Source organism: Corylus avellana, chromosome 3, assembly GCF_965113065.1.
Source record: "Corylus avellana chromosome 3, dhCorAvel1.hap1.2, whole genome shotgun sequence".
In the NCBI taxonomy this organism is placed as follows: Eukaryota; Viridiplantae; Streptophyta; class Magnoliopsida; order Fagales; family Betulaceae; genus Corylus; species Corylus avellana.
This window is the reverse complement of record NC_142492.1, coordinates 32,529,688-32,552,228: the sequence shown is the minus strand read 5'-3', so window position 1 is coordinate 32,552,228 and position 22,541 is coordinate 32,529,688. Positions and strand designations below refer to the sequence as shown.

Below are 22,541 nucleotides of genomic sequence, written 5' to 3'. Positions count from 1 at the left end.
TTATTTTATAATCAACGGTTAGCGGTTATTCAATCCAATAACTGCGCAATTATGACCTTTTTTTTTTAAATGGGCTTTTCGACTTTTTTAAGTGTTTTGGGCCTTTAATTTGCTATTTTTTGTCTTATTTTACAGGTTTAAGGCCAAAATGTTTCCAAAAAAATAAAAAATAAAAATGGCCAAATAAATTATAGCCAAAAAACATCGCTAAAAAAACATAGCCCAAATCCATTAATCCAAATTCAAATGAAAAAATTAAAAAGACAAATCCCAAATCTTACTTCATCTTGCCGTTTTGGATGTTTCATTTAATAGTTTATTAATATAAATATATTTATATTAGGGTTAAATACCTAATACTCCTGGAGTTTAGGAACTTTATTTTTACCCCCCTGGAGTTTCATTTTTATCACAGGATCCCTTTGGGGTTTTGATAAATGACCAAGTTAGTCCATCCGTTAGTTGACCGTTATGACTGACACGTGAACCAATCAGATGTTGACACGTGGCACATATTTAATTTTTAATTTTTTTTAAAAAAAATTTTTTAAAAAAAAAGTATTTTAAAAAAAAAAAAAAAAAAAAAAAAAAAAGGAAAAAAATTGCCCAGGGGGTGGCTCGTCCACCCCCATCCGACCAAATGGGGGTGGCCAGGCCATCCCCAATTTTTTTCCTTTTCTTTTTTTTTTTTTTTTTTTTTTTAATTTAAAAAAAAAATTAATTATGTGCCACGTGTCAACATCTGATTGGTCCATGTGTCAATCCTAACAGTCAACTAACGAATGGACTAACTTGATCATTTATCAAAACCCAGGGGGATTTTGTGATAAAAATGAAACCACAGGGGGTAAAAATAAAGTTCCTAAACCCCAGGGAGTATTAGGTATTTAACCCTTTATATTATTATATATCAACAAAGGCGGTTATCGGTTATAACTGCATTTCCTTACCTTAAAACCGCTAACTGCAACCACCCTAGTTGGTTAGCGGTTTTTAATAACACCAAATTGATTAGCGGTTATTGATTATCGGTTTGCAGTTATAATCGATTATCGGTTAGTGGGTCAGTTATAACCAACCGGCTTGAACACCCTTAACTGGCTCAACAATTTGTCTATATTCTCTGTTCTTTTTAGTTGTTGGATTTGAGCAAGTGATAACCCAATCCAATTGAAACAATGGCCCAATCACGATATGCTACATGTAGGGGCTCTATATATATTGGGCTACAATTGTTTGCAATTGCAATTATTTTCTCTTCATCGCCACCCCCAATTGGTTTAGACAGTTACTTATTTTAAATAATCGCAATTTAATAAGCGGTAAATATTTTTTATAAAAATTCAAAACACCATTTTTTTAGCCATAATTTTCATGATATTTTTATAGGTTGATATTTGTTCAAATTTAATTATATTTTTATACTTTCAATTAAAAAAAAAATAAAAAAAAATGCATGTTCATAATTTATTACATCAAATTTTGATTTTTTTTTTTTTCAGAAAGATTTTTAAATCATGCGAGTATATGTTTAGTAGTGGGAAATTAATCTAATTAATTATTGTTTATCACTATGCTTACATCAATGACGTATAACAATAATTTAATAGATTTTGGATTTTTTTTTTGTTTGTATGAATGATTTTTGAATATCGTACAAAAATAACAAAAAAGTATGACAGATTATGGCCCATCTCCACGTCACCCCACCACAATGTAACTATTTGTCAAATATTTTTTGAACAAAAAATAGTTGATATATTAAGAATTTTTTGAACAATAACCTTTACTCTTCAAACCATATGATCCTAATTAATGTTTAATTGCTTGATCTAAAAAGTAATTGTCTTGTCCCAATGGGTAACTCAATCGGCTGTATATCACGCCTCATGAAGTAGAGGTCACTAATTCGAATTCCCTCCTCCTTCTTCCCTTGTGTGGACATGTCAAAAAAAAAAAGTAATTGTCTCCTACAGATGACACGAGTCCACAAATGTGGAAATTCATCCCCCATAACTATCATGCTAATATTTATTGTATTCACTAAGTTACAATAAAATAAATAAATTAATTAATTAATTAATTAAAAATTAAACAAGATTTATAAATAAGGAGACTTAAGAAGGATTACAAAAATCTAGAATGATATGAATTGCACAGTTATCAAATATTAATTGTCAATGTCCAATAGTAGTTATCAAAATAACTTTCATTAATTTCAGCGTCTGGTTTGACATTACTAACTATATATATTGAAACAAAACCACCCAAAATTCCAATTCCAAAACAAAGGGTGTGAATGTGAAATATCAACGTTGATATATTGTCATTTTCTTGAAAGATATTGATAACTGCTTAATTAGATTGAGATCTCGATTTTAATATATTATTGATTATATATATATATATATATATATATATATATATATATAAAGTACATATTTAAATTTTCATGGAATATTTTGAAAAATATATCACTCAATTTCTACTCTTACTCATAGCATCCGACAATTATTGAAAAATATATTATATTTAAGTTGCATAATATGTGCCCCATCCTTATCCTCTTATTTTGAACATTTTTCAAAATGATATTATTTATACATTTTCCACATACTCTTATAGACATTTTTCATCTATATTATTAACTCTATATTTTTTTTAATATATATATATAGCTGAAAAATGGGTAAATAAAAAAATGTATACGATCATTGGAACTAAACCCTACTCCCACATGGCATGCCGTCCTAAATTTTTAAAAGGGGAAAGTCTACATGCCCATCAAATACCAATTAAAAATGTTCTTCAAACTTTCAATTAGGGTAACTTAAAGAATTTTTTTTTTTTTTTTAAGTTACCCTAATTGAAAATTAAAGAAAAAAATTTTCTTTGTTAAAATTTTTTTAACCATATTACTTTCAATTAAAAATTTTTTAGTTCTTTTATTTTCTTAAAGAAAAAAAAATGATTTTTTTTTTTGAAATTTATTGAAGTATTTTTATCTTATTGAAAAAAAAAAAGTAGGGTAACTTTTATTTTTTTGCTGGCATTAGGAATATTGTCAAATTTTTAGTAGTTTAGGAGGACATTGTACCAATTGAAAGTTTGTGAGACATTATCAATTGACTGTTAGTTTGAGGGGTATATGGACTTTTCCCTTTTTTTTAAAAAAAAAAAAAAAAAAAACCAGAATACCTCTCTTTTTAGAGTAATGCTACAAGTATTTCTTGTGTTATTCTTGTGTTCCTCCAAAGATGATGTAGCTCTCAAAATTACCATTAGCCTTGTGATTGATCACTATTAGATTTTGATTAAATAGTAATTTTAAAAGTCACCTCATTTTTTGAGGGATACAAGAGAGACTTGTAGAATTACTCATATTTTTAGGACTCAACCCCTTCTTCCTTGCTATCCTTCTCACCATATATAAACTTCTATGCTATTTCCTCTCTAGTATATTGTGAGGCTTATGGCAACAATTTTAGATGAGGTTTTGTTTTTCATTAAATAAATATTATTTTTTTAAAAAATTCACTTTTAAGAACGAACATTATATTGTTAGTAATAAATTTGTTTTGAGATTCCCATATCAGCATTATTGAGAGTAATACTGTGAATCAAAAAAAGAACTTATCAAATAATTAGAGTAATGTTACATACCACATTTTTATCACACAATGTTGACGTGATGGTCTCAACTAATCTTTAAATAAGTCCTTATTAAAAAAATAAAAGTCAGCGATAATTGATTAATATTGTCACATCAACATTATAAAATAGTTGTAAGATAAAAAATATTGTATATAAGATTACTCGTCAAGATCATCTATAGTATAATTATATTTATACATTCATACATGCATACACATATATTTCCTTTGTATATATATATTCCTTTGTCGGCCAACTAATTGACAATAAATGAAAGATTAGGATTTTATGTTTGAACATTGCGATTTAAGTAAGATAATATAAGAGAGAAATACAACCAAAGCGATACGCAATCACACACGAATTTGGACTTGTAAAAAGTCATCATTATTGGGAAGAATAAATTTGGAATACATGGAATTTCTTCCTCCTCCTAAAAACATTAGAAAACATGTCGATTTCTAGTAATACGTACGTAATAATGATTCTTTAAGCTCCACCTTCCCCCCACCAAAGAAAATAGCAAACAGAAGAACAAAATTGCATATATGATGATTGTAGCAGGCAATCTTTGACTTTGAATACAGCTGAAGATACACAACGACTACTTTTGAAGTTGGTGTCAACTTTTCTTTTCACAAACTAAAGCAAGCAATATTATTTCACGTACAAATTAAAAAAGGCACATTTCTCTTTCGTTGCCAACGACACGCACACACATATATACACGGCAAGCAGTGGAATTTTCAGTAAATCTTGGCCGACAAACAAAATACACGTTGACGAAGACATGGATGGCATGCACAATCAAATTTCTCCAGACAAGAAAATATTCGGATATCATTATCTGTGTGTGAAATGATCGCCACCTAAGGAATTCTAGGGGAAAGCAATGGCCATTAATTATAGCTGTTTTTTTTCCTACATTAATGTTCAGCCATTTTGTACGTCAAATTAAGCTATCATGTCTTACGTTAAACCTTCTCGAATTACAACTTTTAGGGCACGTTTATTGTCGGCTAGAGTGATCCAGAGAAGCCTAAAGTGAAACCGATTAAGGACCAAAATTGTATTTGAGTTGTACGTATAATTAACAGAGTTCTTGTTGGTGTCAAATCAAAGTTATTATCAATTGGAGACACGAAACTTTAATCAGGGTTATCTCTTAGCTTTATGATTAGACATGGAAGGTATTTTCTTCTCAAGGCACTCTAATTGCAACTTTTGACTTGATTACTAGTGGATTGGGTGCATGGATGGTCTCATGAGGGTCCAAGGGAATCTTGAAACTGTTCACATTAATAGAGGGCCGGGTTGAAATAAGTAAATGACCCTAGTTTTAAGTTAACTTTGGCAATTATGTGATATAAACCCATTCCACTCAAATGATTTGGCAGGAGGAATGGATCAAATGTATCGTGTCCGCTCGATGCGTTGATTTTTCATATTATTGATCATGTTTTAATTGTCTTTCATTATTATGGTCGAGTTAGAATCGTGTCAAAATATGGATATAAGATTATATAAGTCAATTTTAACGGACATATTTAATAAAACCGGTCATACCCTTCAACCTTAACCCATTAATTTTATATTAGGTTTGTGTCAAAAATTAACAACCCTTTTGTCACGTGTCGAGACATGTGTATAAGACTATATATGTCGATTCTAATAGACTCGTTTAGTTAAACGAACCAGATCTTTTAACCCTAACTTATTAATTTTGTGTTATTGTCGACCCTTATCTTAACCGACGATTTCTCGGTCCTTGTGTTATTGTAACTTAGAGGTAGCACAAAAGTTGCATGCCCTTGATGGTGAAGTAGTTAATTATTTTGGGGAGTGTTATTGTAACTTAGAGGTAGCACAAAAGTTGCATGCCCTTGATGGTGAAGTGGTTAATTATTTTGGGGACAAGAAAAGTTGTTTACTTTTTTCTATGGAGACAAGCAAAAGTTTGAGACCCAGGCACAGGGGCTAATCATTTGGGGGAAGGATGAAGGGAAAGAAATGGGTTTCCCAAAGCTTTACTTTCACTATCATTTTGTGATCATCATCACTTGAAAAGGAAGCTTTATTGTTGGTTGATTGGGACTTCAAGAAAAGGACATTGCCTATATAGGAAAATACCTTCCCCTTCCTCTTCCTCACTCTTTTAGGGTACTATGATATATAATAATTCATTTTCCTTTTCATATATATGGTATACAACAATTAATGGCTTCTATATGGTGGATTAGGCTATAAATGTAATTTCAATCATCGTGGTCCTTGAAATTGACCTCCATCCATCTTGTGTAAATTCAGGTAGCTGAAAACCATGATATTGCCAGCCTGAAGGAAAGCTACCAGATGATTCAATTCTTAGGAGGAGGGGTTGCTTAGTTATTGCCAACAAGTACCTAAAATAAATAAATAAATTAGCAAAGGAAATTAAGGGATCACAAATGTTTTCAAATAAATAAAAAAAGAGTATGATGAGTATCTATTCAAAAGATTTAGCTAGATGTAATTAATCCCAATTTCTGATATTATGTCTCGTTTTGGAGTTGATTTACACAAATCATGTCTCTTGCCCCTCGTTTCTAATTATCTTTTTCCTTCAAATCTAGCCGTTGGTGTTCATTTGCCTTTGCCGTTGATGAACCTTTTAGCGGGCCGGCCTTTGATGAGGAAAGAAACAAGATCAGTTTATTAATTGGTTCTGTAATTTAATTTTAGCTTTATTTGTTAATTGAATTATTGAGGTTTAAATTTTTATGTTTTGTCTCTTTTTTGAATTTTTATGTTTTGTTTCAAGAGTAACGTGTTTTTTTTTTTTTTTTTTTTTTTTTTTTTTTTTATAATTTAATAAATTGGTTCGGCCCAAAGTCATTAAATTAGAGATATGATTTGATCGTTAAGTTTATTTAATAGTTATTTGTACCTCAATAAAAGCAGGAAAAAAAAAAAAAAAGGCAATTAACTCCGTATAGTATCAAAATGAATTCAAAGATTCTTGAGATATGCAAAAAAAAAAAATTTATTCCCCAACAGTTAAATTCCATCCACTAACTTAAGATATTCTGAAAGTATGATACTGGTTTAAATATAATACTTATCACAATTTTATTTGCTATAACGTGTCGCAATAACAAAATTTGTAAAATCGATCAACATAATTTGATCATACAAAATCCGAGTTGATTTTGATACAACATAAAGTTACCCGTAAATCAAGATTTTCTTTTTTCTTCTCATATATATGATAAATAAACACACATATTATTTTGATGTGTAAATCGTCTTTCTTTCTTTTGGTTTGGGAAGATTCAACCGTCCTCCATTGTTGACCATAAATAAAACTCTATTATTAAGATTGTGAAACAGGAACCCTCCATCCATGTCGTCTTTTTATTCTTGTTATATATTATAGTTGTTGATATGCATCCAGCCTACATCAGCCGAGAGTGAAGTGGACCATGAGGGGCATGGATGTATGTCGGAGACAGACATCATGGTGACGTAGCCGCACGAGGAGCTAGTAACAGTAGCAGTATGGGTCGCTGAGAAAGTGAGATGGATGATGTCGGAGAAAACAAACATGACACTACCATACGACCACTTGTACGTGATAGAAACCCCTTGGCTCTTGCATTGCCACCGCCGCAGTCGCATCACTTTTCGTCATCTTTAATGACCATTTAATTACACTCTTGCCAGCTGACAATGATACAATACAATAACCAGAAACTGTCCCCAAATGAAAGAAAAATTAAAATCATAGCAATTATAATTTTGGTGGGTAAGCTTAATTGGACAAGCATCATGCTAGCAATTTAAGGAGGTGATAAATAAAATATTATATCAAATAAATTTTGAATTATTTAATTATTTATTTGGATAAGAGATTTCCATATGGAGTTTCTTTTATATATATATATATATATATATATATATATATATTATTTATTTAAATTATTAACAATTCGAACAGATAATTACTATGAATCTTAATCCAGCTTGATTAATTAGTTTGGATCATGTGTAGAGTTGTCAATTTTTGACATGAACTCAACACAAAATTAAAGGATTAGGGAAGAGAAGTATGACTCGTTTAATTAAATGAGTCGAATTCGGGTTGACTTATATAGTATTATACACATGCCTTGATATGACCTGAACCCGACACGCGGCATAATGACGGTTAATTTTTACATAACCCGCGAATTCAATACAAACCTAATACAAAATTAGAGGGTTAGGATTGGAAAATTTTGCCTATTTCATTAAATGGGTTAATTAGGTTATGGTCATATATAGTTTTATACTCATGCTTTGACACGGTCTGAATTCGACACACGAACACAAATTACCACCCTTATATATGTGAGAGAAGTGTTAAAATATTCAATAAGATATTTTAAATTTTAGCTCATATTTCAATTAAATATTTTAGGCGTTAAGTTTTAATTATTAAAGAAAAGTAATAAAATTATTAATAATCCACGATGGTGAGTCTGAGATGTAGTTTGTAACAGAAACAGGGATTTACAACTTTGAGACTAAGGCATTGTTTGTTAAACCCCACCCCATTCCCTGTGAACTGTGTTTGGCAAATGGCCGGACCGGACCTGACCCAAAAACCCAAAAAATTCTTCTCAAAATTAATCCCTACATTCTTACTTTTTACATCAAATCAATCACTTTTTATTATTATTCAAATAAAAAAATCACTACAAAACAAATTTTTTTCATTTTTTTATGCAAAATATTCTTACTTTTTTTCTCTCATATCAATCAAATCTGCTACAGTACCATTCTACTCCCCTTTTTCATTCCATTGCCAAACACAGCCCACATTCCCACCACACTATTTACTTTATTTTTTTCAAAAAAAAAAAAAAAAAAAAAATCTTACTTTTATATCAAATCATTCATTTTTTATATTACATCATTTACTTTTTATTACTATTCAAATAAAAAAATAATTACAAAATAAAATTTTTTACTTTCTAATACCACTTTTTTATTTTCCCATAACAATCATTATTTTCTTTTTTAATTTTTTTTACAAATGAATAGTGCCGTGGTGGGGGTGTGGTTTAACAAACACCCCCTAATAACCAACCAATCAGACTGTAATTTCCCGTTGGCAAAGGTAGTTGGAACTTTCCAATTTTGGTAAAAAACGAGATAACTTAATGAAGACAGGCTTAGATGAAGTAATATGGTGGTGGCCACTAATCTCAATCATTCTGGACCATTAAACGTGAAGTTAAAGCAATAATTTGGTACTTTCCAAACTAATTTTGCAAGAAACTGGTTTCCAATTACTATCAAAATTGGAGGGTTATGCCTCGTCATTGTCTTCTTTTTTGACTCTTTATGTTGTGATAACGAAACCTTTGTGCAAAACCCTAAAAAACCAGCTCAATCTTAGGGCAGAAATGGTATAACACGCAAAGAAATAGGGAGAGAGACAGCTGGGAAAGGGACCTCCTACAAAGGGCATTTTAACAAGTCAAATGGTAATTAAGTTCACTCTTAATTCGTAAGCACCCATTAATTCTTGATGGGATATTGCTTTCACAACAGAGAGTAAGAGCACCCAATTGTATGCATGACATTGATGTAGGATATGACAGTCATTTATCAAATCGCCAAAAATATCATTTACAAAGAAAAAAGAGGCTTTGATCAGACACTTACATGCCCACATTACAGATCTGATATAATAAGATAATGTGAGTTGTTCAAAAAATCCTAAATCTCCCAACAAACCCCAGTAATTTCATATAAAAAAAATTTACTGGTGGTGTTTATTCTTCTTGCACTCATTGATTTCAAAAGAATTACAACCATGACAGACTAATCCTATTCAAGTGTTACTTCTATTAACTTGTGTGTTATTTTAGAGATAATTTATGTTGGGGTGCAACATTAATGCTGCTCTACTCATCTCTTATAAGGTGTGATTTTGAATGTTATAAAAAGTTTTAACTTTTTTCATTAGGCACTAATTAATTTTCAAAAGAGATAGTTAAAGGCACGATTTAACAAATGGTATTGGAGACATGGTCATAGGTTTGAGTCGCATGAGTGTCACGTTGAGGAAATGATTGTTTGGGGTACGGTGCAGCAGTGATGCTATATATGCTCACGTGAATGACTCTCAGGACATGCTTTGTAGGATGACATTCTAAATGCCATAAAAGATTTTGATTTTCCTCATTAGATACCAATTGGTTTTCAAATGACATGATCAAAGGCATGGTCCAACATTATGATTAAAACACATCATAAAAAAGAATAAGAATCACTAAAGTTATGTTTAGTACGCGGAATAGCTATTATATTAATAAGAAGAATAGTTTTTATTAAGAACATAAAAATGTAAAATAAAATAGTTTTGGTGTTCGAGTATATGATTAAGATCTAATACTTGGAATAGTCATTCCCTCATAAGCACTGAGAATGTTTATTCCAAATGTATTTCATTTTATATTCTTCTATCTTCAATAAAATTTATTTATTTATTTAATAGAATATTCCGTATGCATACAAAACATAACCTAAGACTCTATCCATGTATGTTTGTGATATTACCCATCCGATTCCCATGCTTATTTCCATGGGTGGTTACGAACGGTATCTCCCTACTTTAGACGGGTGGACAATTAGTCAAAACCGCCCTTAACTTAGAGCGGATACGAAGACAGTAAAAGGAAATACTTTACTCGTCTAAGTCGTATATAGTGTTAAAGTTTAACAACCAAAAAAATAAAGAAAAATACATCTATACAAAATTTGGCCAAAGAAAAGTTTTGGACAAGGAAAAGTCAAATCAGAAAACTAGGGATATGTTTGTTAATGTTGTAGAGAGTATCTTTTATTTTTGGTTTGAAAAGTATGGTGATGTGTGATAGAAGTAAAACAATTTCTGTATTTTAAAAAGTGTTTGGGTTTTGAAGTGTTTATATTAATTTCTTAGACTTGAAATGATAAAAACAAAAGACAAAACAAAAGTTGTCAACAAAAATTGTCCTATACTTCTTGTCGTAAATGTTACTAACCTATTAGAAAAATCCCATTTGCTTTCAAAATGTGGTTTTAATTAGAGCAACCTAACGTCCTTTAAATAAGAGATTAACTAGTTGTTATTTTTTTATTGAATTTTTTTTTTTCCTTCAATCATATCATATGTAGTTTGTTTTTTTCTTTTCTAATTGAATAATTAACCCAACAACATGGTATTCTAGAATCAATAACTATTTTATTTCGAAGCCAAAACCGACCCTATGATGCTTTCTTTCACATTCCGACAAATAAATTGATCACGTGTGATCCAAGATCTCATGGCGCAATGTTTTCTTCTCATATAAAATTGTTTAAAAAACCACTTTGTAAGCTCCATGCTTTTGAATATTCTAAAACACAAATAATCCCAGCCGTGCACTCAATCATGTTCCTAATTAATCTTAATTAAGTTGTCACTAAGCATAAGTCGGTCAAATAGGGTGAAACCAAAGTCAATGATGTAGATATCCATATGGGTCGCTCGTGTAGCGCAACATGTTATCACTTTTTTTTTTTTTTTTTTTTTGTGTGAATATAAAATGAAGAAAGACAGAAAAAAAAAGTGTTAGGCCACAAGAACTGTACCCATTGGTCGTATGTGCGTGTGATTAGTTGTGTCACGCTGGCTGCGTATTTTCCAAGATTTTTCGCATTTATAGCTGCCTACTTGTAATTGTCGGTCAGAGTTACGTCTATCAAAGCCTCCAATCATTGAGTCTTTTGAGGTTTAACCAGCATTCGCTGCTCGGATCACAAGCGGGGAAGCTGTGACGCCACCTGGGTATCAAACATTAAGTAGTTTGCATTATTTTTTTTTGAAAAAAGTAGTTTGCATTATTGGTTGGGAAAAAATTATTTGTAGTTTAAGATTACATGGTAGGATCGTACGTATAACTTATCAATATTAATCAAAGTCTTCTTTTAAAATGACTCCAGATAATTTTCATCTATTCACTCTATAATCTTACATTTATTCAAAATATGTCACCGTCACCTTTTTTTTAAAAAAAAAGAACTTTCACACACACACACATATATATATATAATAAGAGTAGTAATTTGAATTTGCATGTCGGGTTTTAGTGATGTTGAAACATAGACTAAATAGTATATTGGCTATTCATAATTGAATCAAGACATTTCAATCATAACTCACTAATTTTATGTAGGGTTTGTATCGAGTTTACGGATCATGTTAAAAATTGACAATTTTAAAAATGTTGTGTCTAGTTCAGATCATGTTGACATATGCTTATAAGACTATATAGATTAACTCTAACTTGACCAATTTAATTAAATGTGTCCGACCTCTCAGTTATAATTTGTTAATTTTGTGTTAGGTTAGTGAGTCATGTGAATCATATGCATTTGGAACAGATGTCGATTTAATAAATTAAATTTGAAGAAATTTCATTAACCCAATTTGAAAAATAACTTTATCCATAAATTTGTTAGCAGCGTGACCTCCCAAGCCACAAGTTGGTATCTCCCAGCTCAATTTATACCGTGACAAACTGGGGATTGAATATTAGCCTTCATGAAAGCTTTTCTTTTTGTCGTGTTTAGAGTTGTGCAATAGAGATTTACAATGTTAATTTGCACAATGATACATATTGGCTTGCTTTGAGTTACATTGGGTATTAAATTTCCCCAATTAATTGGTGTTTTGATTCATTGTAACCCTTCCTAATTTGCTTAAATATAGAAAGAAAAAAGGGGGGGGGGGGGGGGGGGGGGGGGGGGGGTTAACACCAAATTTATATTGTTCTTTCCCAAAATATATTCTACAATCAAAGTAAAGAGGAAAGGAAAAAAACAAAAAAAAAAGAGAGAGACAAGTAGTTCAATCACTGATGTGGTTTGGATAGCCTTGAACTCTAAGTTGGAGGTGGTCCTAAGGGTGTTCAAGTATGCGGTCAAAAATTGCTCTACATCTGCTATCCGTTTGTCCGCGTAGGTTGCAAGCGAATTTTCAACCCTTAACTTTGAGCAGGCAAATATCACTTCTACTATCCACACATATGCGGGTAGATAAAAAAATATGAGTAGGTGGAGGCAGATAATATCCACATCCGCATACCCATATGCATATTCAAAATTCTCTTATAAAACTAAAATAATGTCGTTTAAGAAAAGGAATATGGAATGCGGGTTTTATTGCTCAATATTTACAATTCAATTTTATTTTCATATCACAATTTATAAGTGTATTTAGTTCAAAAATTGGATTAAGTCCATCTAAAAAACATAACAAAAAAAAAAAATCATATAAATTAAGTTATAGTTTAAAAAAACCAAAAAAGCCTAAAAGGATCCCAAAATGAAAAACGAATGTCATGGGAAGTTAGTACCAAAAAAACAAAAACCATCCGCACATGTGCAATTATGGGCGGATTTCACAAAAATGAGGATGCAAATGTAGTTACTAAATACAATATCCACAAAGTGCATGTGCAGATTCGAAATAAGAATATATATTATCCGTACAAATATTACAGTTTATAACCATCCCCAAATCCTAGGTAAGAGACGGTTGAACCATCCGAGTGGTTAAATGGGTGACTAAACCATCCCTAATTTTGGAGATGCCACCCCCAAATCATTACTCTCTTTTTTTTCTTTCTTTCTTTTTGTTCTTGTTTTTCTTTTCTTCCCATTTTGTGTTTTTATGTGTCATTTTTAAATGATGTGGTAAAGTTAATTGGTGCTTAGTACTCAACTTCATGTACTCATGTCCAAATTTTTAATGGGTATAAAATGGCTATAAGCTTACATGTCATTGTTCACCGTTAAAAAATCTAACAAAGAGAGAACGATGCATATCATCTTAAGAAGTGATTTGAAGCGTTTTAAATTCTAGAGAGTAATTTGATAAGACTATTAGTCTATTACAATATATTTTTTTTCCATTAAAAAAATGCATTGATACTGCTTCTACCTTTTGATCTTTTCCATTTTTAGCTTGAGTTGAGTTATCTTTACAGAACTGTTAAATAACTATTAATGTTCAAAATGCAGTGACAAGAAGCTGTCTAGTACAAGGTGGACAAACAATATAATTCATAACTTGTTAAAAAGCTAATGAAACAATTAATTATATATACTCCATAAACTGCTCCATCATTAAGAATAATTTATTCCTATCACGTTGTATTTACTTAATAATAAAACATCATATTAATTTTATGTGAAGAAAAGCTAATCAATTGGATATATTTTACAGCCTGATCAGTTTTCTACTATGTGGTTTCAGATTAATATATATATAGTTAATTAATTAGTGTTGATTATTGTATAAACATTATATATTACGCCCACTTGTTATAGAAAACGTAAACCCTACTAATCATATCATGGTAAAGTAAGAAAGTACCGAAAACAGAAAGAAAATCATATGTTTTCTTTTTTCTTGTCTCTCTCTCTCTCTCTCTCCATAACATTTTGTATTTTACAGTGGAAGCTCCTCACGCCACCTCTTATCTTAGAGAGTCAAACATATGCATGGACCCCACCCTCATTGACGCACTGTGTCGGTCGGTCGACTTTGTAGTACTTCCAGGAAATTCTGAAAAGTACAAACTTTTTTTTTTTTTTTTTAACGTTCATATTCCGTATATTTTTATTAAGTTGACGTATTTAATTTATTATTGAGTTTTTTAATTAATAATTAATAAAACATGTAAAAAAAAAAATTAGAGGAAAATCCGTATAAGAGGGAAAAAAAAATTCGTACTAATTACCCCTGTTTCATTAGATGTGGTCGCAGCATTAATATGCCATGAAAAGTGAAAACTCATCAAATGCATTGAACCCATGGTCCGCGTGAAATACGTAGCAAGGCTTGAAGGCCTGAAACACACGACTAAATTAAAAAGCCTAAAGGCCACCGCCAAATTTCCGGCTTCTGATTTTCCTTGTATTTTCTCTTTTATATTGAAAATTTATGGTGGTTTCTAGACAATTAGAAGCAAGAACCCCATGAATAAATTAAATATATTTTTACCCAGGGATAAATGGGTAGAATTTTCCTACTTGAAAAAAAGAAAAAGAAAAAGATTCATTTATATATATATATATATATATATATATATATATATTGTCAAGTTTCAAAGTACTAAATATTATTAATGTAAACATAGACATATAACTGTATTTTTACTCATAATTAGTACACGTTTATGGAGTTGTTCTCGTTTATATCACCTTTTATGATTTTTCTACATAATAGAGATATCTTAAAAACCAATCCAGTCGAATGCAAAAGCAGCACCAGATTTGCGTAAAACCCACTTGATTGCTTCACCTTCCTCAGCTCTCTCTCTCTCTCTCTCCATAACTTGAACTCTAAGTATGAAATATCCCTGTTGCCTTTATATCATCAGAAATTTTGCTTGATTTTTCCACTCTTGCAACAGAGACATATATTCCCACCTCCCAATCTTTTCCATGCCCGAGCAATCACGCAAGCAGAGGCATATATAGTACAACATTGTATTGTCCGTACAATAGTCTTCGTCGCAGGAACATGGGACGCCATTCGTGCTGCATAAAACAGAAATTAAGGAAAGGCTTATGGTCTCCTGAAGAAGATGAGAAACTTTTCAATTACATAACAAGATTTGGTGTTGGTTGCTGGAGTTCTGTTCCTAAACTAGCTGGTATATATCATATATGTGTATATATATATAATTCAATCATCAACTTTGTGTTTTCTTTTTGAAATATAGTGTTTCAAAGAATCTAAACATTTGTGGTTAATTCTTGCAGGATTGCAAAGGTGTGGAAAGAGCTGCAGATTGAGATGGATAAACTACTTGAGACCTGATTTAAAGAGAGGAATGTTCTCACAACAGGAGGAGGATCTAATCATCAGTCTCCATGAAGTTCTTGGCAACAGGTAATTAATTAATTAATTACTTATCAGGATATTGATTGTTTATATAAAATGGAAATGGGTATTCATTGTATTTGAGTTCTGATTTTTTTTTTTTTTGGGTCAATCTTAATTAGGTGGGCTCAAATTGCTGCACAATTACCAGGAAGAACAGACAATGAGATAAAAAACTTCTGGAATTCATGTTTGAAGAAGAAGCTAATGAAGCAGGGGATTGACCCGACCACCCACAAGCCAATAAGCGAATTAGCTGAACAAAAAGATGAGAAAAAATGTACAGAAACATCATCTTTACACATCCCACAATCTCTAGGACTCCCATCTGTCTCAACCATAACTTCCCAGAGTCCAGCATTTCTAGTTGATGACTCCAATTTCTGTGATGGAGGATTAACAGAAGCTTCAAGAGAGCATTTCATGTACAAGCCTGTTTTTGATCCAATGTCATATTTTGAGTTCCAAGCGGTTGCGGATTCAAATGGGTACAATTCATCAACTTTTGTTCCTCAGCATCAGAAAAATTATCATGAGACATATTCCAACTATGGATTCAGTTCAATGCCGAGTCTGACAAATTCCGACCATGGAAACTTGTCCGGAACAGAGTTTTCTGATAACTCTGCTTCAAGAATGAGCTCATTTTTTATGAATGATGTGAAGGAAAATTCAAGCAACAGCTCAAACTTAAGCAGCTATGCCGGATTCCAGGTGAACAATATGGTAGAAAATAATGCAGTCTTCTCATGGGATGAAGAGAACAAGCTAGACTGTTTGTTTCAGTATCAGGTCAATGGGATAAAATCCGAGGAATTGAAGGCAAGCTCTTGGCAAGATCAAGATCAAGGTCAGCTTCATGCTCAAAATTCAGTAGATTTCAGTAGCTATCCGTCAACGTCTCTGTCAGAAGATCTAGCAGGAGCAAATTTTGATGTCTTCCAGCAGATATGAACTGTAAATTTTCCTTTTTTTTTTTACTTTCTCCCTACATAAACAAATACACAGAAAGATGTTGATATTACAGGGAATTTCACCTGAAAGTTTGAGATGAAGTACGTTTTTTTTTTGGTTTCCTAGGAGATAATAATCATTTAGCTGATATTTCTTTGAGATTTGATTTGTATTTCCTTTCTTTCTTTTTTGTATTTGTTTCCAGAAAGTTGAAATAATGTATATGATTGAAATTAACTTAGCTGTCTAACTAATTAACATTATTAGCTGCAGTTATGGTGCCTTTCTTTTTCCTGCTTTACAAAGTCTTCCACTTGTTTTTTTCTTCTTATTTGAATTTCAACCCCAATTAAACCCATCTGAAGTTTCATCATTATTATATTTTTAAACAAATGATATATATATATATATATATATATATATATATATATATATATATATATAACGTACATGTATAAGATAGGTACTGGGGTAGGTTGAGATTGTGATATTTTGAAGCGCTGGCAGAGCTTTAATAAAAAGATTATCCGGGCCTATAGTATATACGAGATGCTGATTTTGTAGCATATGATCAGGCTGCGGGCTCCAGGCTCCCCCATGCATTTTCTGAGTCGCTCCAAAAGGCTAAAATTGGCTGTCCTCTGCATTATCTGCATTATTAGAGAGAGAGAGAGAAAGGTTGGGTCCCCAACCGCAAAAATAGATGGCCTGAATTCGTTTAATCATCTTTGGTTTCATACGTATTGGGATGCTTTTCAGTACTGGGCCTGCAATGGCTCCAAAACTCAAGATAGTCAGAGCCATAAATACAAAAGTTCATTAAATGCATGCAGCTTGTGCATGGCCTCCCCCATCCTATATATTTTGAAAAAGTCAAATGTCCTTTTCTCTCTTCTTCTTTGGCTGCAAAAGACATCTGAAAAGGAAGATCGTGGTTAATCAGTTAGATAAAACTTTTTAAGTGATTTATTAGTGTTACGTTCTTGGAGTTGTTTACTAATGCTTTAACTTTTCGCCCTTCGGAAAGAAAAAAAACAACATTATCAAACGAGGCCGATAGAAACAGAGTTGACAGAAACCCTTCATTTCCATTAACCTAGTTGAGAGTCATTTCAAGTGACAGAAAGCTGCTACAAATATGGAGCAAAGACAACCAAAATGTGTGAGGTCTTTTAAGGTTTAAACATGTTAAAACCAACTAAATTGTAAGAGGCTGAGGATCGGATCCCGTAGTTTGCCATATATATATATATATGAGCTAATCGTCCAAAGCTCATAATTGACAATATGATTAAGACCAATGCCTTTGGAAACTGATAGATTCCAAAGACCATGTTAGGGTCATTATCAACTCAATATAGAGACATTATGTAATGTCATTGTTGGATGTAATCTTAAAGCTTCCATATACAAAATACACAACTTAAACGTTTGCCGACTTCACCATAAAGAAATAGATCTGGGCCTTCACCTTTTTGAAGTCATAAACCTGGACAAAGTTTCACCGACAAGTGAAAGATTTGTTAAATCACCATTTATGTCAAAAGTTTAAGTCGATAGAAAATTATAAATTTGATCGTTTAGTTAATATTTTAACACTCTCCCTCCTCCCCACAAATATATATATATATATAAAGAGAAAAAAAGAAGAAGGAAAAAATGAAAACAAAAGTAAAATTAGGCATGAAACAGCGATGATGAGGGGGTGTGCCTGGCATTCATGAGTGTCCGTTTAATTGGCCCACTTATGGAGCAAATAATGCTTGGCTTACATCTAAGAGTCAATTGAATGAACCTAGACTACAAATTTCGAGAACAAACTTAATCAATGAATTATTTAACTAATAATACTTTAACATAATTGTGTCCAAAAGAGTAATTAAAATATAAGTCATGATGTTTAGAAAATGAGAAATTAGCAAACGATCACTTCTGCCTGCAGGCTAGGTTTGATTAAATAGTACCCCTCAAGATGAAGAAGTAATTAGCAGGTAATTATTAATTAAGATCATATATATGGGGACATTATTTATTCCTAGGAAAAATAAATGGGACAATATAAGCAAATATTTGCTCATCGGATATGAATCTTTTTGGACCCTTAATGTTGTGAGGTTGAAGCATGCAAATCAAAGCTATAAAGACATAACAAACAGTCAGAGTCCTCCTTAAACAAAAAGATTGTTCCAAAAGATGTGAAAGGAAAAGTCCAGGTTTTGTTAAATAGGTTGCGGAAAATGATTTACAGTGCCCCAAATTCAAACCAAGAACAGATTGCATGGACAAAAGCAGAGTAGCTGATTTGCTGTTTGACAATTTGGGTTAGTAGTAATAATGAGGATAAAACGTGAAAGGGCAGAGAAACATAAAAAACATAAAGAAGAGGGTTTTCTTAATTTGAAAGTTTTTATCATAACTTCTCATCAAAGATAAGCTACCTAGTTTTCACGTCCCAATTGATTGATTGATTGCCCCCCTTTCTCATTCAAACCGGAAAAACTAGTGATTACATGTTTGATCATTGTCTGCTCTGCATCTGCAATGCTTTCTGCTCCATTACACATTCTTGTTTATTACTTGGTTTAGCAAGTTAGGTGGAACCGGAATATTTCTAAGTATTTTTGAATTCCTCTCTCTCTCTCTCTCTGTCTCTCTGTCTCTCTCTCTGTGTTCCTTTTCCATTGCTTATGTTTTGAGGCATCAACGTCTGCAAAGGCATCCAATTAGCAGAGGAAAAGTCACTTCGAAGTAACATATATACAGAGTATACAAAATGGCAGAAAGCTAACAACAATATCTAAAAGCTATTTATATCTGATAAGTTTCTATATATGAATGTTTCCAAATATGGAGTATACTGGGAGATACATAACAGAACATGTTTATTTACAACTGACTAGTTGCATGAACAGAAAAAAGAAAACCTCTTTGAATTATGAAGCATGTGCTGTTTTCCCCACGATCAATGTCACAAACTTCAAAATTCCAGAAGAACATGAAATGGCATCGTACCCAAGAGAGAAACAAAAAAAAAAAACTTAGCTTTAGGGAAATTTGCAATGAAATTTTGTACTACTTTCACCTCTTGAATATTTCCTACAGAAGTTGCACTCTATCGTTTGCAACTTTGATCGATGTAGAACAAAAAACGGGAGTGGAGTGCTGTGGCGTCCCACATCGCCAGGGTATGGGGATGAGAATGTGCTTATATGTACATATACTTGCACCCATCATGACAACAACGCGCTTTAAAGCCATGATGGTAATGAACTTATTAGAACTCCGTAGTTAAACGTGTTTCTGCGAGAGTAGAATCAGGATGAATGATCTCTTGAGAAGTCTAGTTCGGAGGAACTAAAAGCGAACAATATTGTGTGTCATTGGGGGTAGAGTGTTATAAGGGTATTTTTGTAGAAGTTGGCTCGAGCCAAGTGAAGACAGAATGCTCCACTAGAAGTGTCCTCTAGCCAAGTCCATACAGACTCCTCCGTTAAAAATCCGTTCAAAATTGGTTTGGGCAAATCCATCTAATGCATAATAGTTTAAGCGATCTTCTAATTTTGGGAACGAATTAATTCCATCCTTCTTGAGTTCTTTGTTAATTTGGTTCACTTTTTGACATTTAAACTTTCCAAAATTTCCACGATTTTTCATTTTTACGTGATTTGGTTCATTTTAGGTTAGTGCTAAAATTAGTTTCTTGTCTTTCTAAGCTCGTAGGATTGTTATAATGGATCATGATTGTATGGAGAATTGCAATTTTTGAGTTCAGTAACAATTCAGTTTTCATTATCAACCTATGAGCAGAAAACACAGCTTTCCATTCACTTTTATTGCTTTCGCTACGTCAAATTCACGTCAATATTACCCAAAAATAATTCCACTTGACAACTGGCACCTACAATACCAGCTTAGTTGTTGGTTAAAAATTGAGCTAGGTCATGCTTCAGGGCTGAAAAGCCTGAAATCAAATCCTTAGAAAATGGAGACACCTCTTCAACCACAACCCAACAACCCTATATAAGCTTTTGTTAATTTTTTTCTTTACGCTCGTTTAGGTAGTTGATAATGTCAAAAGACTTTTATACCCCTTTCTTTTTTTTTTTACTTTTTTTTCTAATCAAATAAGGGAAAGGGAAAGGGGAAAAGGACTTTCATACTTTAATTTGCCATGCTACTAGTAGGATTTGGCCACGTGGATCCTTTTTTCATCTGAAGGATTCATGAAAGATGACTAAGATTTGTAAGTGTAAATTACAGATTCCTTGAGAATTGGATGACCATATCACGAGCAGATTCTAACGGCCCGGCGTTAGCGGTTCGTCGACCGTCGGAAACAACTCAACCAAGTTCTCGTGGACCGGTTGACACATCTCGTTCCAGCAGGAATAGGTCCACAGAAAGTTACACTTACTGAAAAGGCTTTGCCAAATGCTGGAGGCAAAGGGGCAAGCAAAGACCCTGAGAGTATCCATGAGATTTCATCCTGTCAAGGGTTAAAAATTCTTCAAAGTCTTGGTCTAAAAGAATTGCCAATGCTAAGCTTCTAATTGAGGATTCTCATTGGCTTATTGGAGATGGAACTAAAACTAACTTTATAACCGGTCGCTGAATAAGCCATTAAAAGAACTAGCTTATAACCCGTGCTATGAGCACGTTTACATTCTCTTATATATATATTTTTTTTCTATAATGCATATATGTATTGACATGCCAAATTCCACTAATTAAATATGTGAATACCTAGACTGAAGTTCTAGGGCTTGCATCCATTATGATGCTTCAAAAATTGAATAACAAATCATATAGCAAATCTAAAAGCAATGATGGCAGAGATTGAACCTATTTAGCAAATCATATTGCAGATTATGTGTAGGATAAGGTTTGAATCCCGAATCTAAAAGCAGAGTAACATCATCAAAGAACACATGATTGTAATTGCCAAAACAAAACAAATCACATGATATTTCACAGCATTTACATGGAATGTCAATACACAATTCACATGGGGTGGTTTATTTAAGGGCATGAGGTTAGCAGTTATTTAGAGCAATCATTGAACTCGACGGTGATCTCACTGCAAACTTGTTGATAATCCGATTCCCCTCAGATTCACCAAACCCACTGCCAAAAATCAAATATTAACATTGAAAAAGAATAAAAACAAAGAAAAGCATCAAAATCTCCTATTTCCCTAAATTCAGAGAGAATTCCAATGGCAAGAAAACCTCTGAAGGTGACCGACCATTGTTCTCTCCAAAAGTGGTTTCAAACAAATGACAGTTAATAAATCTTAGATTTACTTGGTTCTCTTGCTCTACTGCAAATTGATATTTGCATTTTTCTTTACTACCAATAACTACCAAAAAATGCAGAGATACTATAGAAAGATTTCTGTATTTTCATCCGTCAAACCCATACCTCTAAGTTTCTCCCCAGCAAACTAAAAAACTCAGCTAAATTGCCTGTAAAGCTGTAGACTAATGCATCAAACTCAACTATCCAACAAATCATTCATTGGCCCATGTCATACTAAATTGCCTGTAAAGCTGTAGACTAATGCATCATTGTTTTTTAACAAATGTAAAATCCAAGGTAATAGAGAATAGATGATGATCCTTCTCTCCAAAAGCGGTTTCAAACAAATGACATTAGTCTTTGATTTACTTGGTTCTCTTGATCTACTGCAAATCGGCATTCATACTTTAGATTTACTCTAGACAAATTCTAATAGAATGATTGATTTGTCACAAATCTAAAATCCAACAACTAATTTTAAAATTGAAAATGTCAGGACTAAAGTGGCACTCATGTTAAAGTATAATCATCCCTCAATCAATACATACCTGTACCAAGTTGAAAATACTGCTATTCGATTGTCTATCCAAATTTTTAAGACAAGGAAAAGAAGAGTAAGAGAGGAAAGAAGAAAGAGAGGGAGAGGGAACATCAGCGAAAATTAGAGAGAAAAAGGAGAGACGGTGGG

General features: G+C 32.3%; 1 protein-coding gene across 1 annotated transcript; it reads left to right on the top strand.

The window, feature by feature from the left end:
- Positions 1 to 14,975: 14,975 nt before the first annotated feature.
- Positions 14,976 to 16,670, top strand: LOC132175549 (uncharacterized). Its single transcript, XM_059587517.2, has 3 exons — positions 14,976 to 15,371; positions 15,481 to 15,610; positions 15,724 to 16,670. The coding sequence occupies exons 1-3, from the start codon at positions 15,239 to 15,241 to the stop codon at positions 16,553 to 16,555; spliced, it is 1,095 nt and encodes a 364-aa protein (XP_059443500.1). The 5' UTR covers positions 14,976 to 15,238; the 3' UTR covers positions 16,556 to 16,670.
- Positions 16,671 to 22,541: the final 5,871 nt, after the last annotated feature.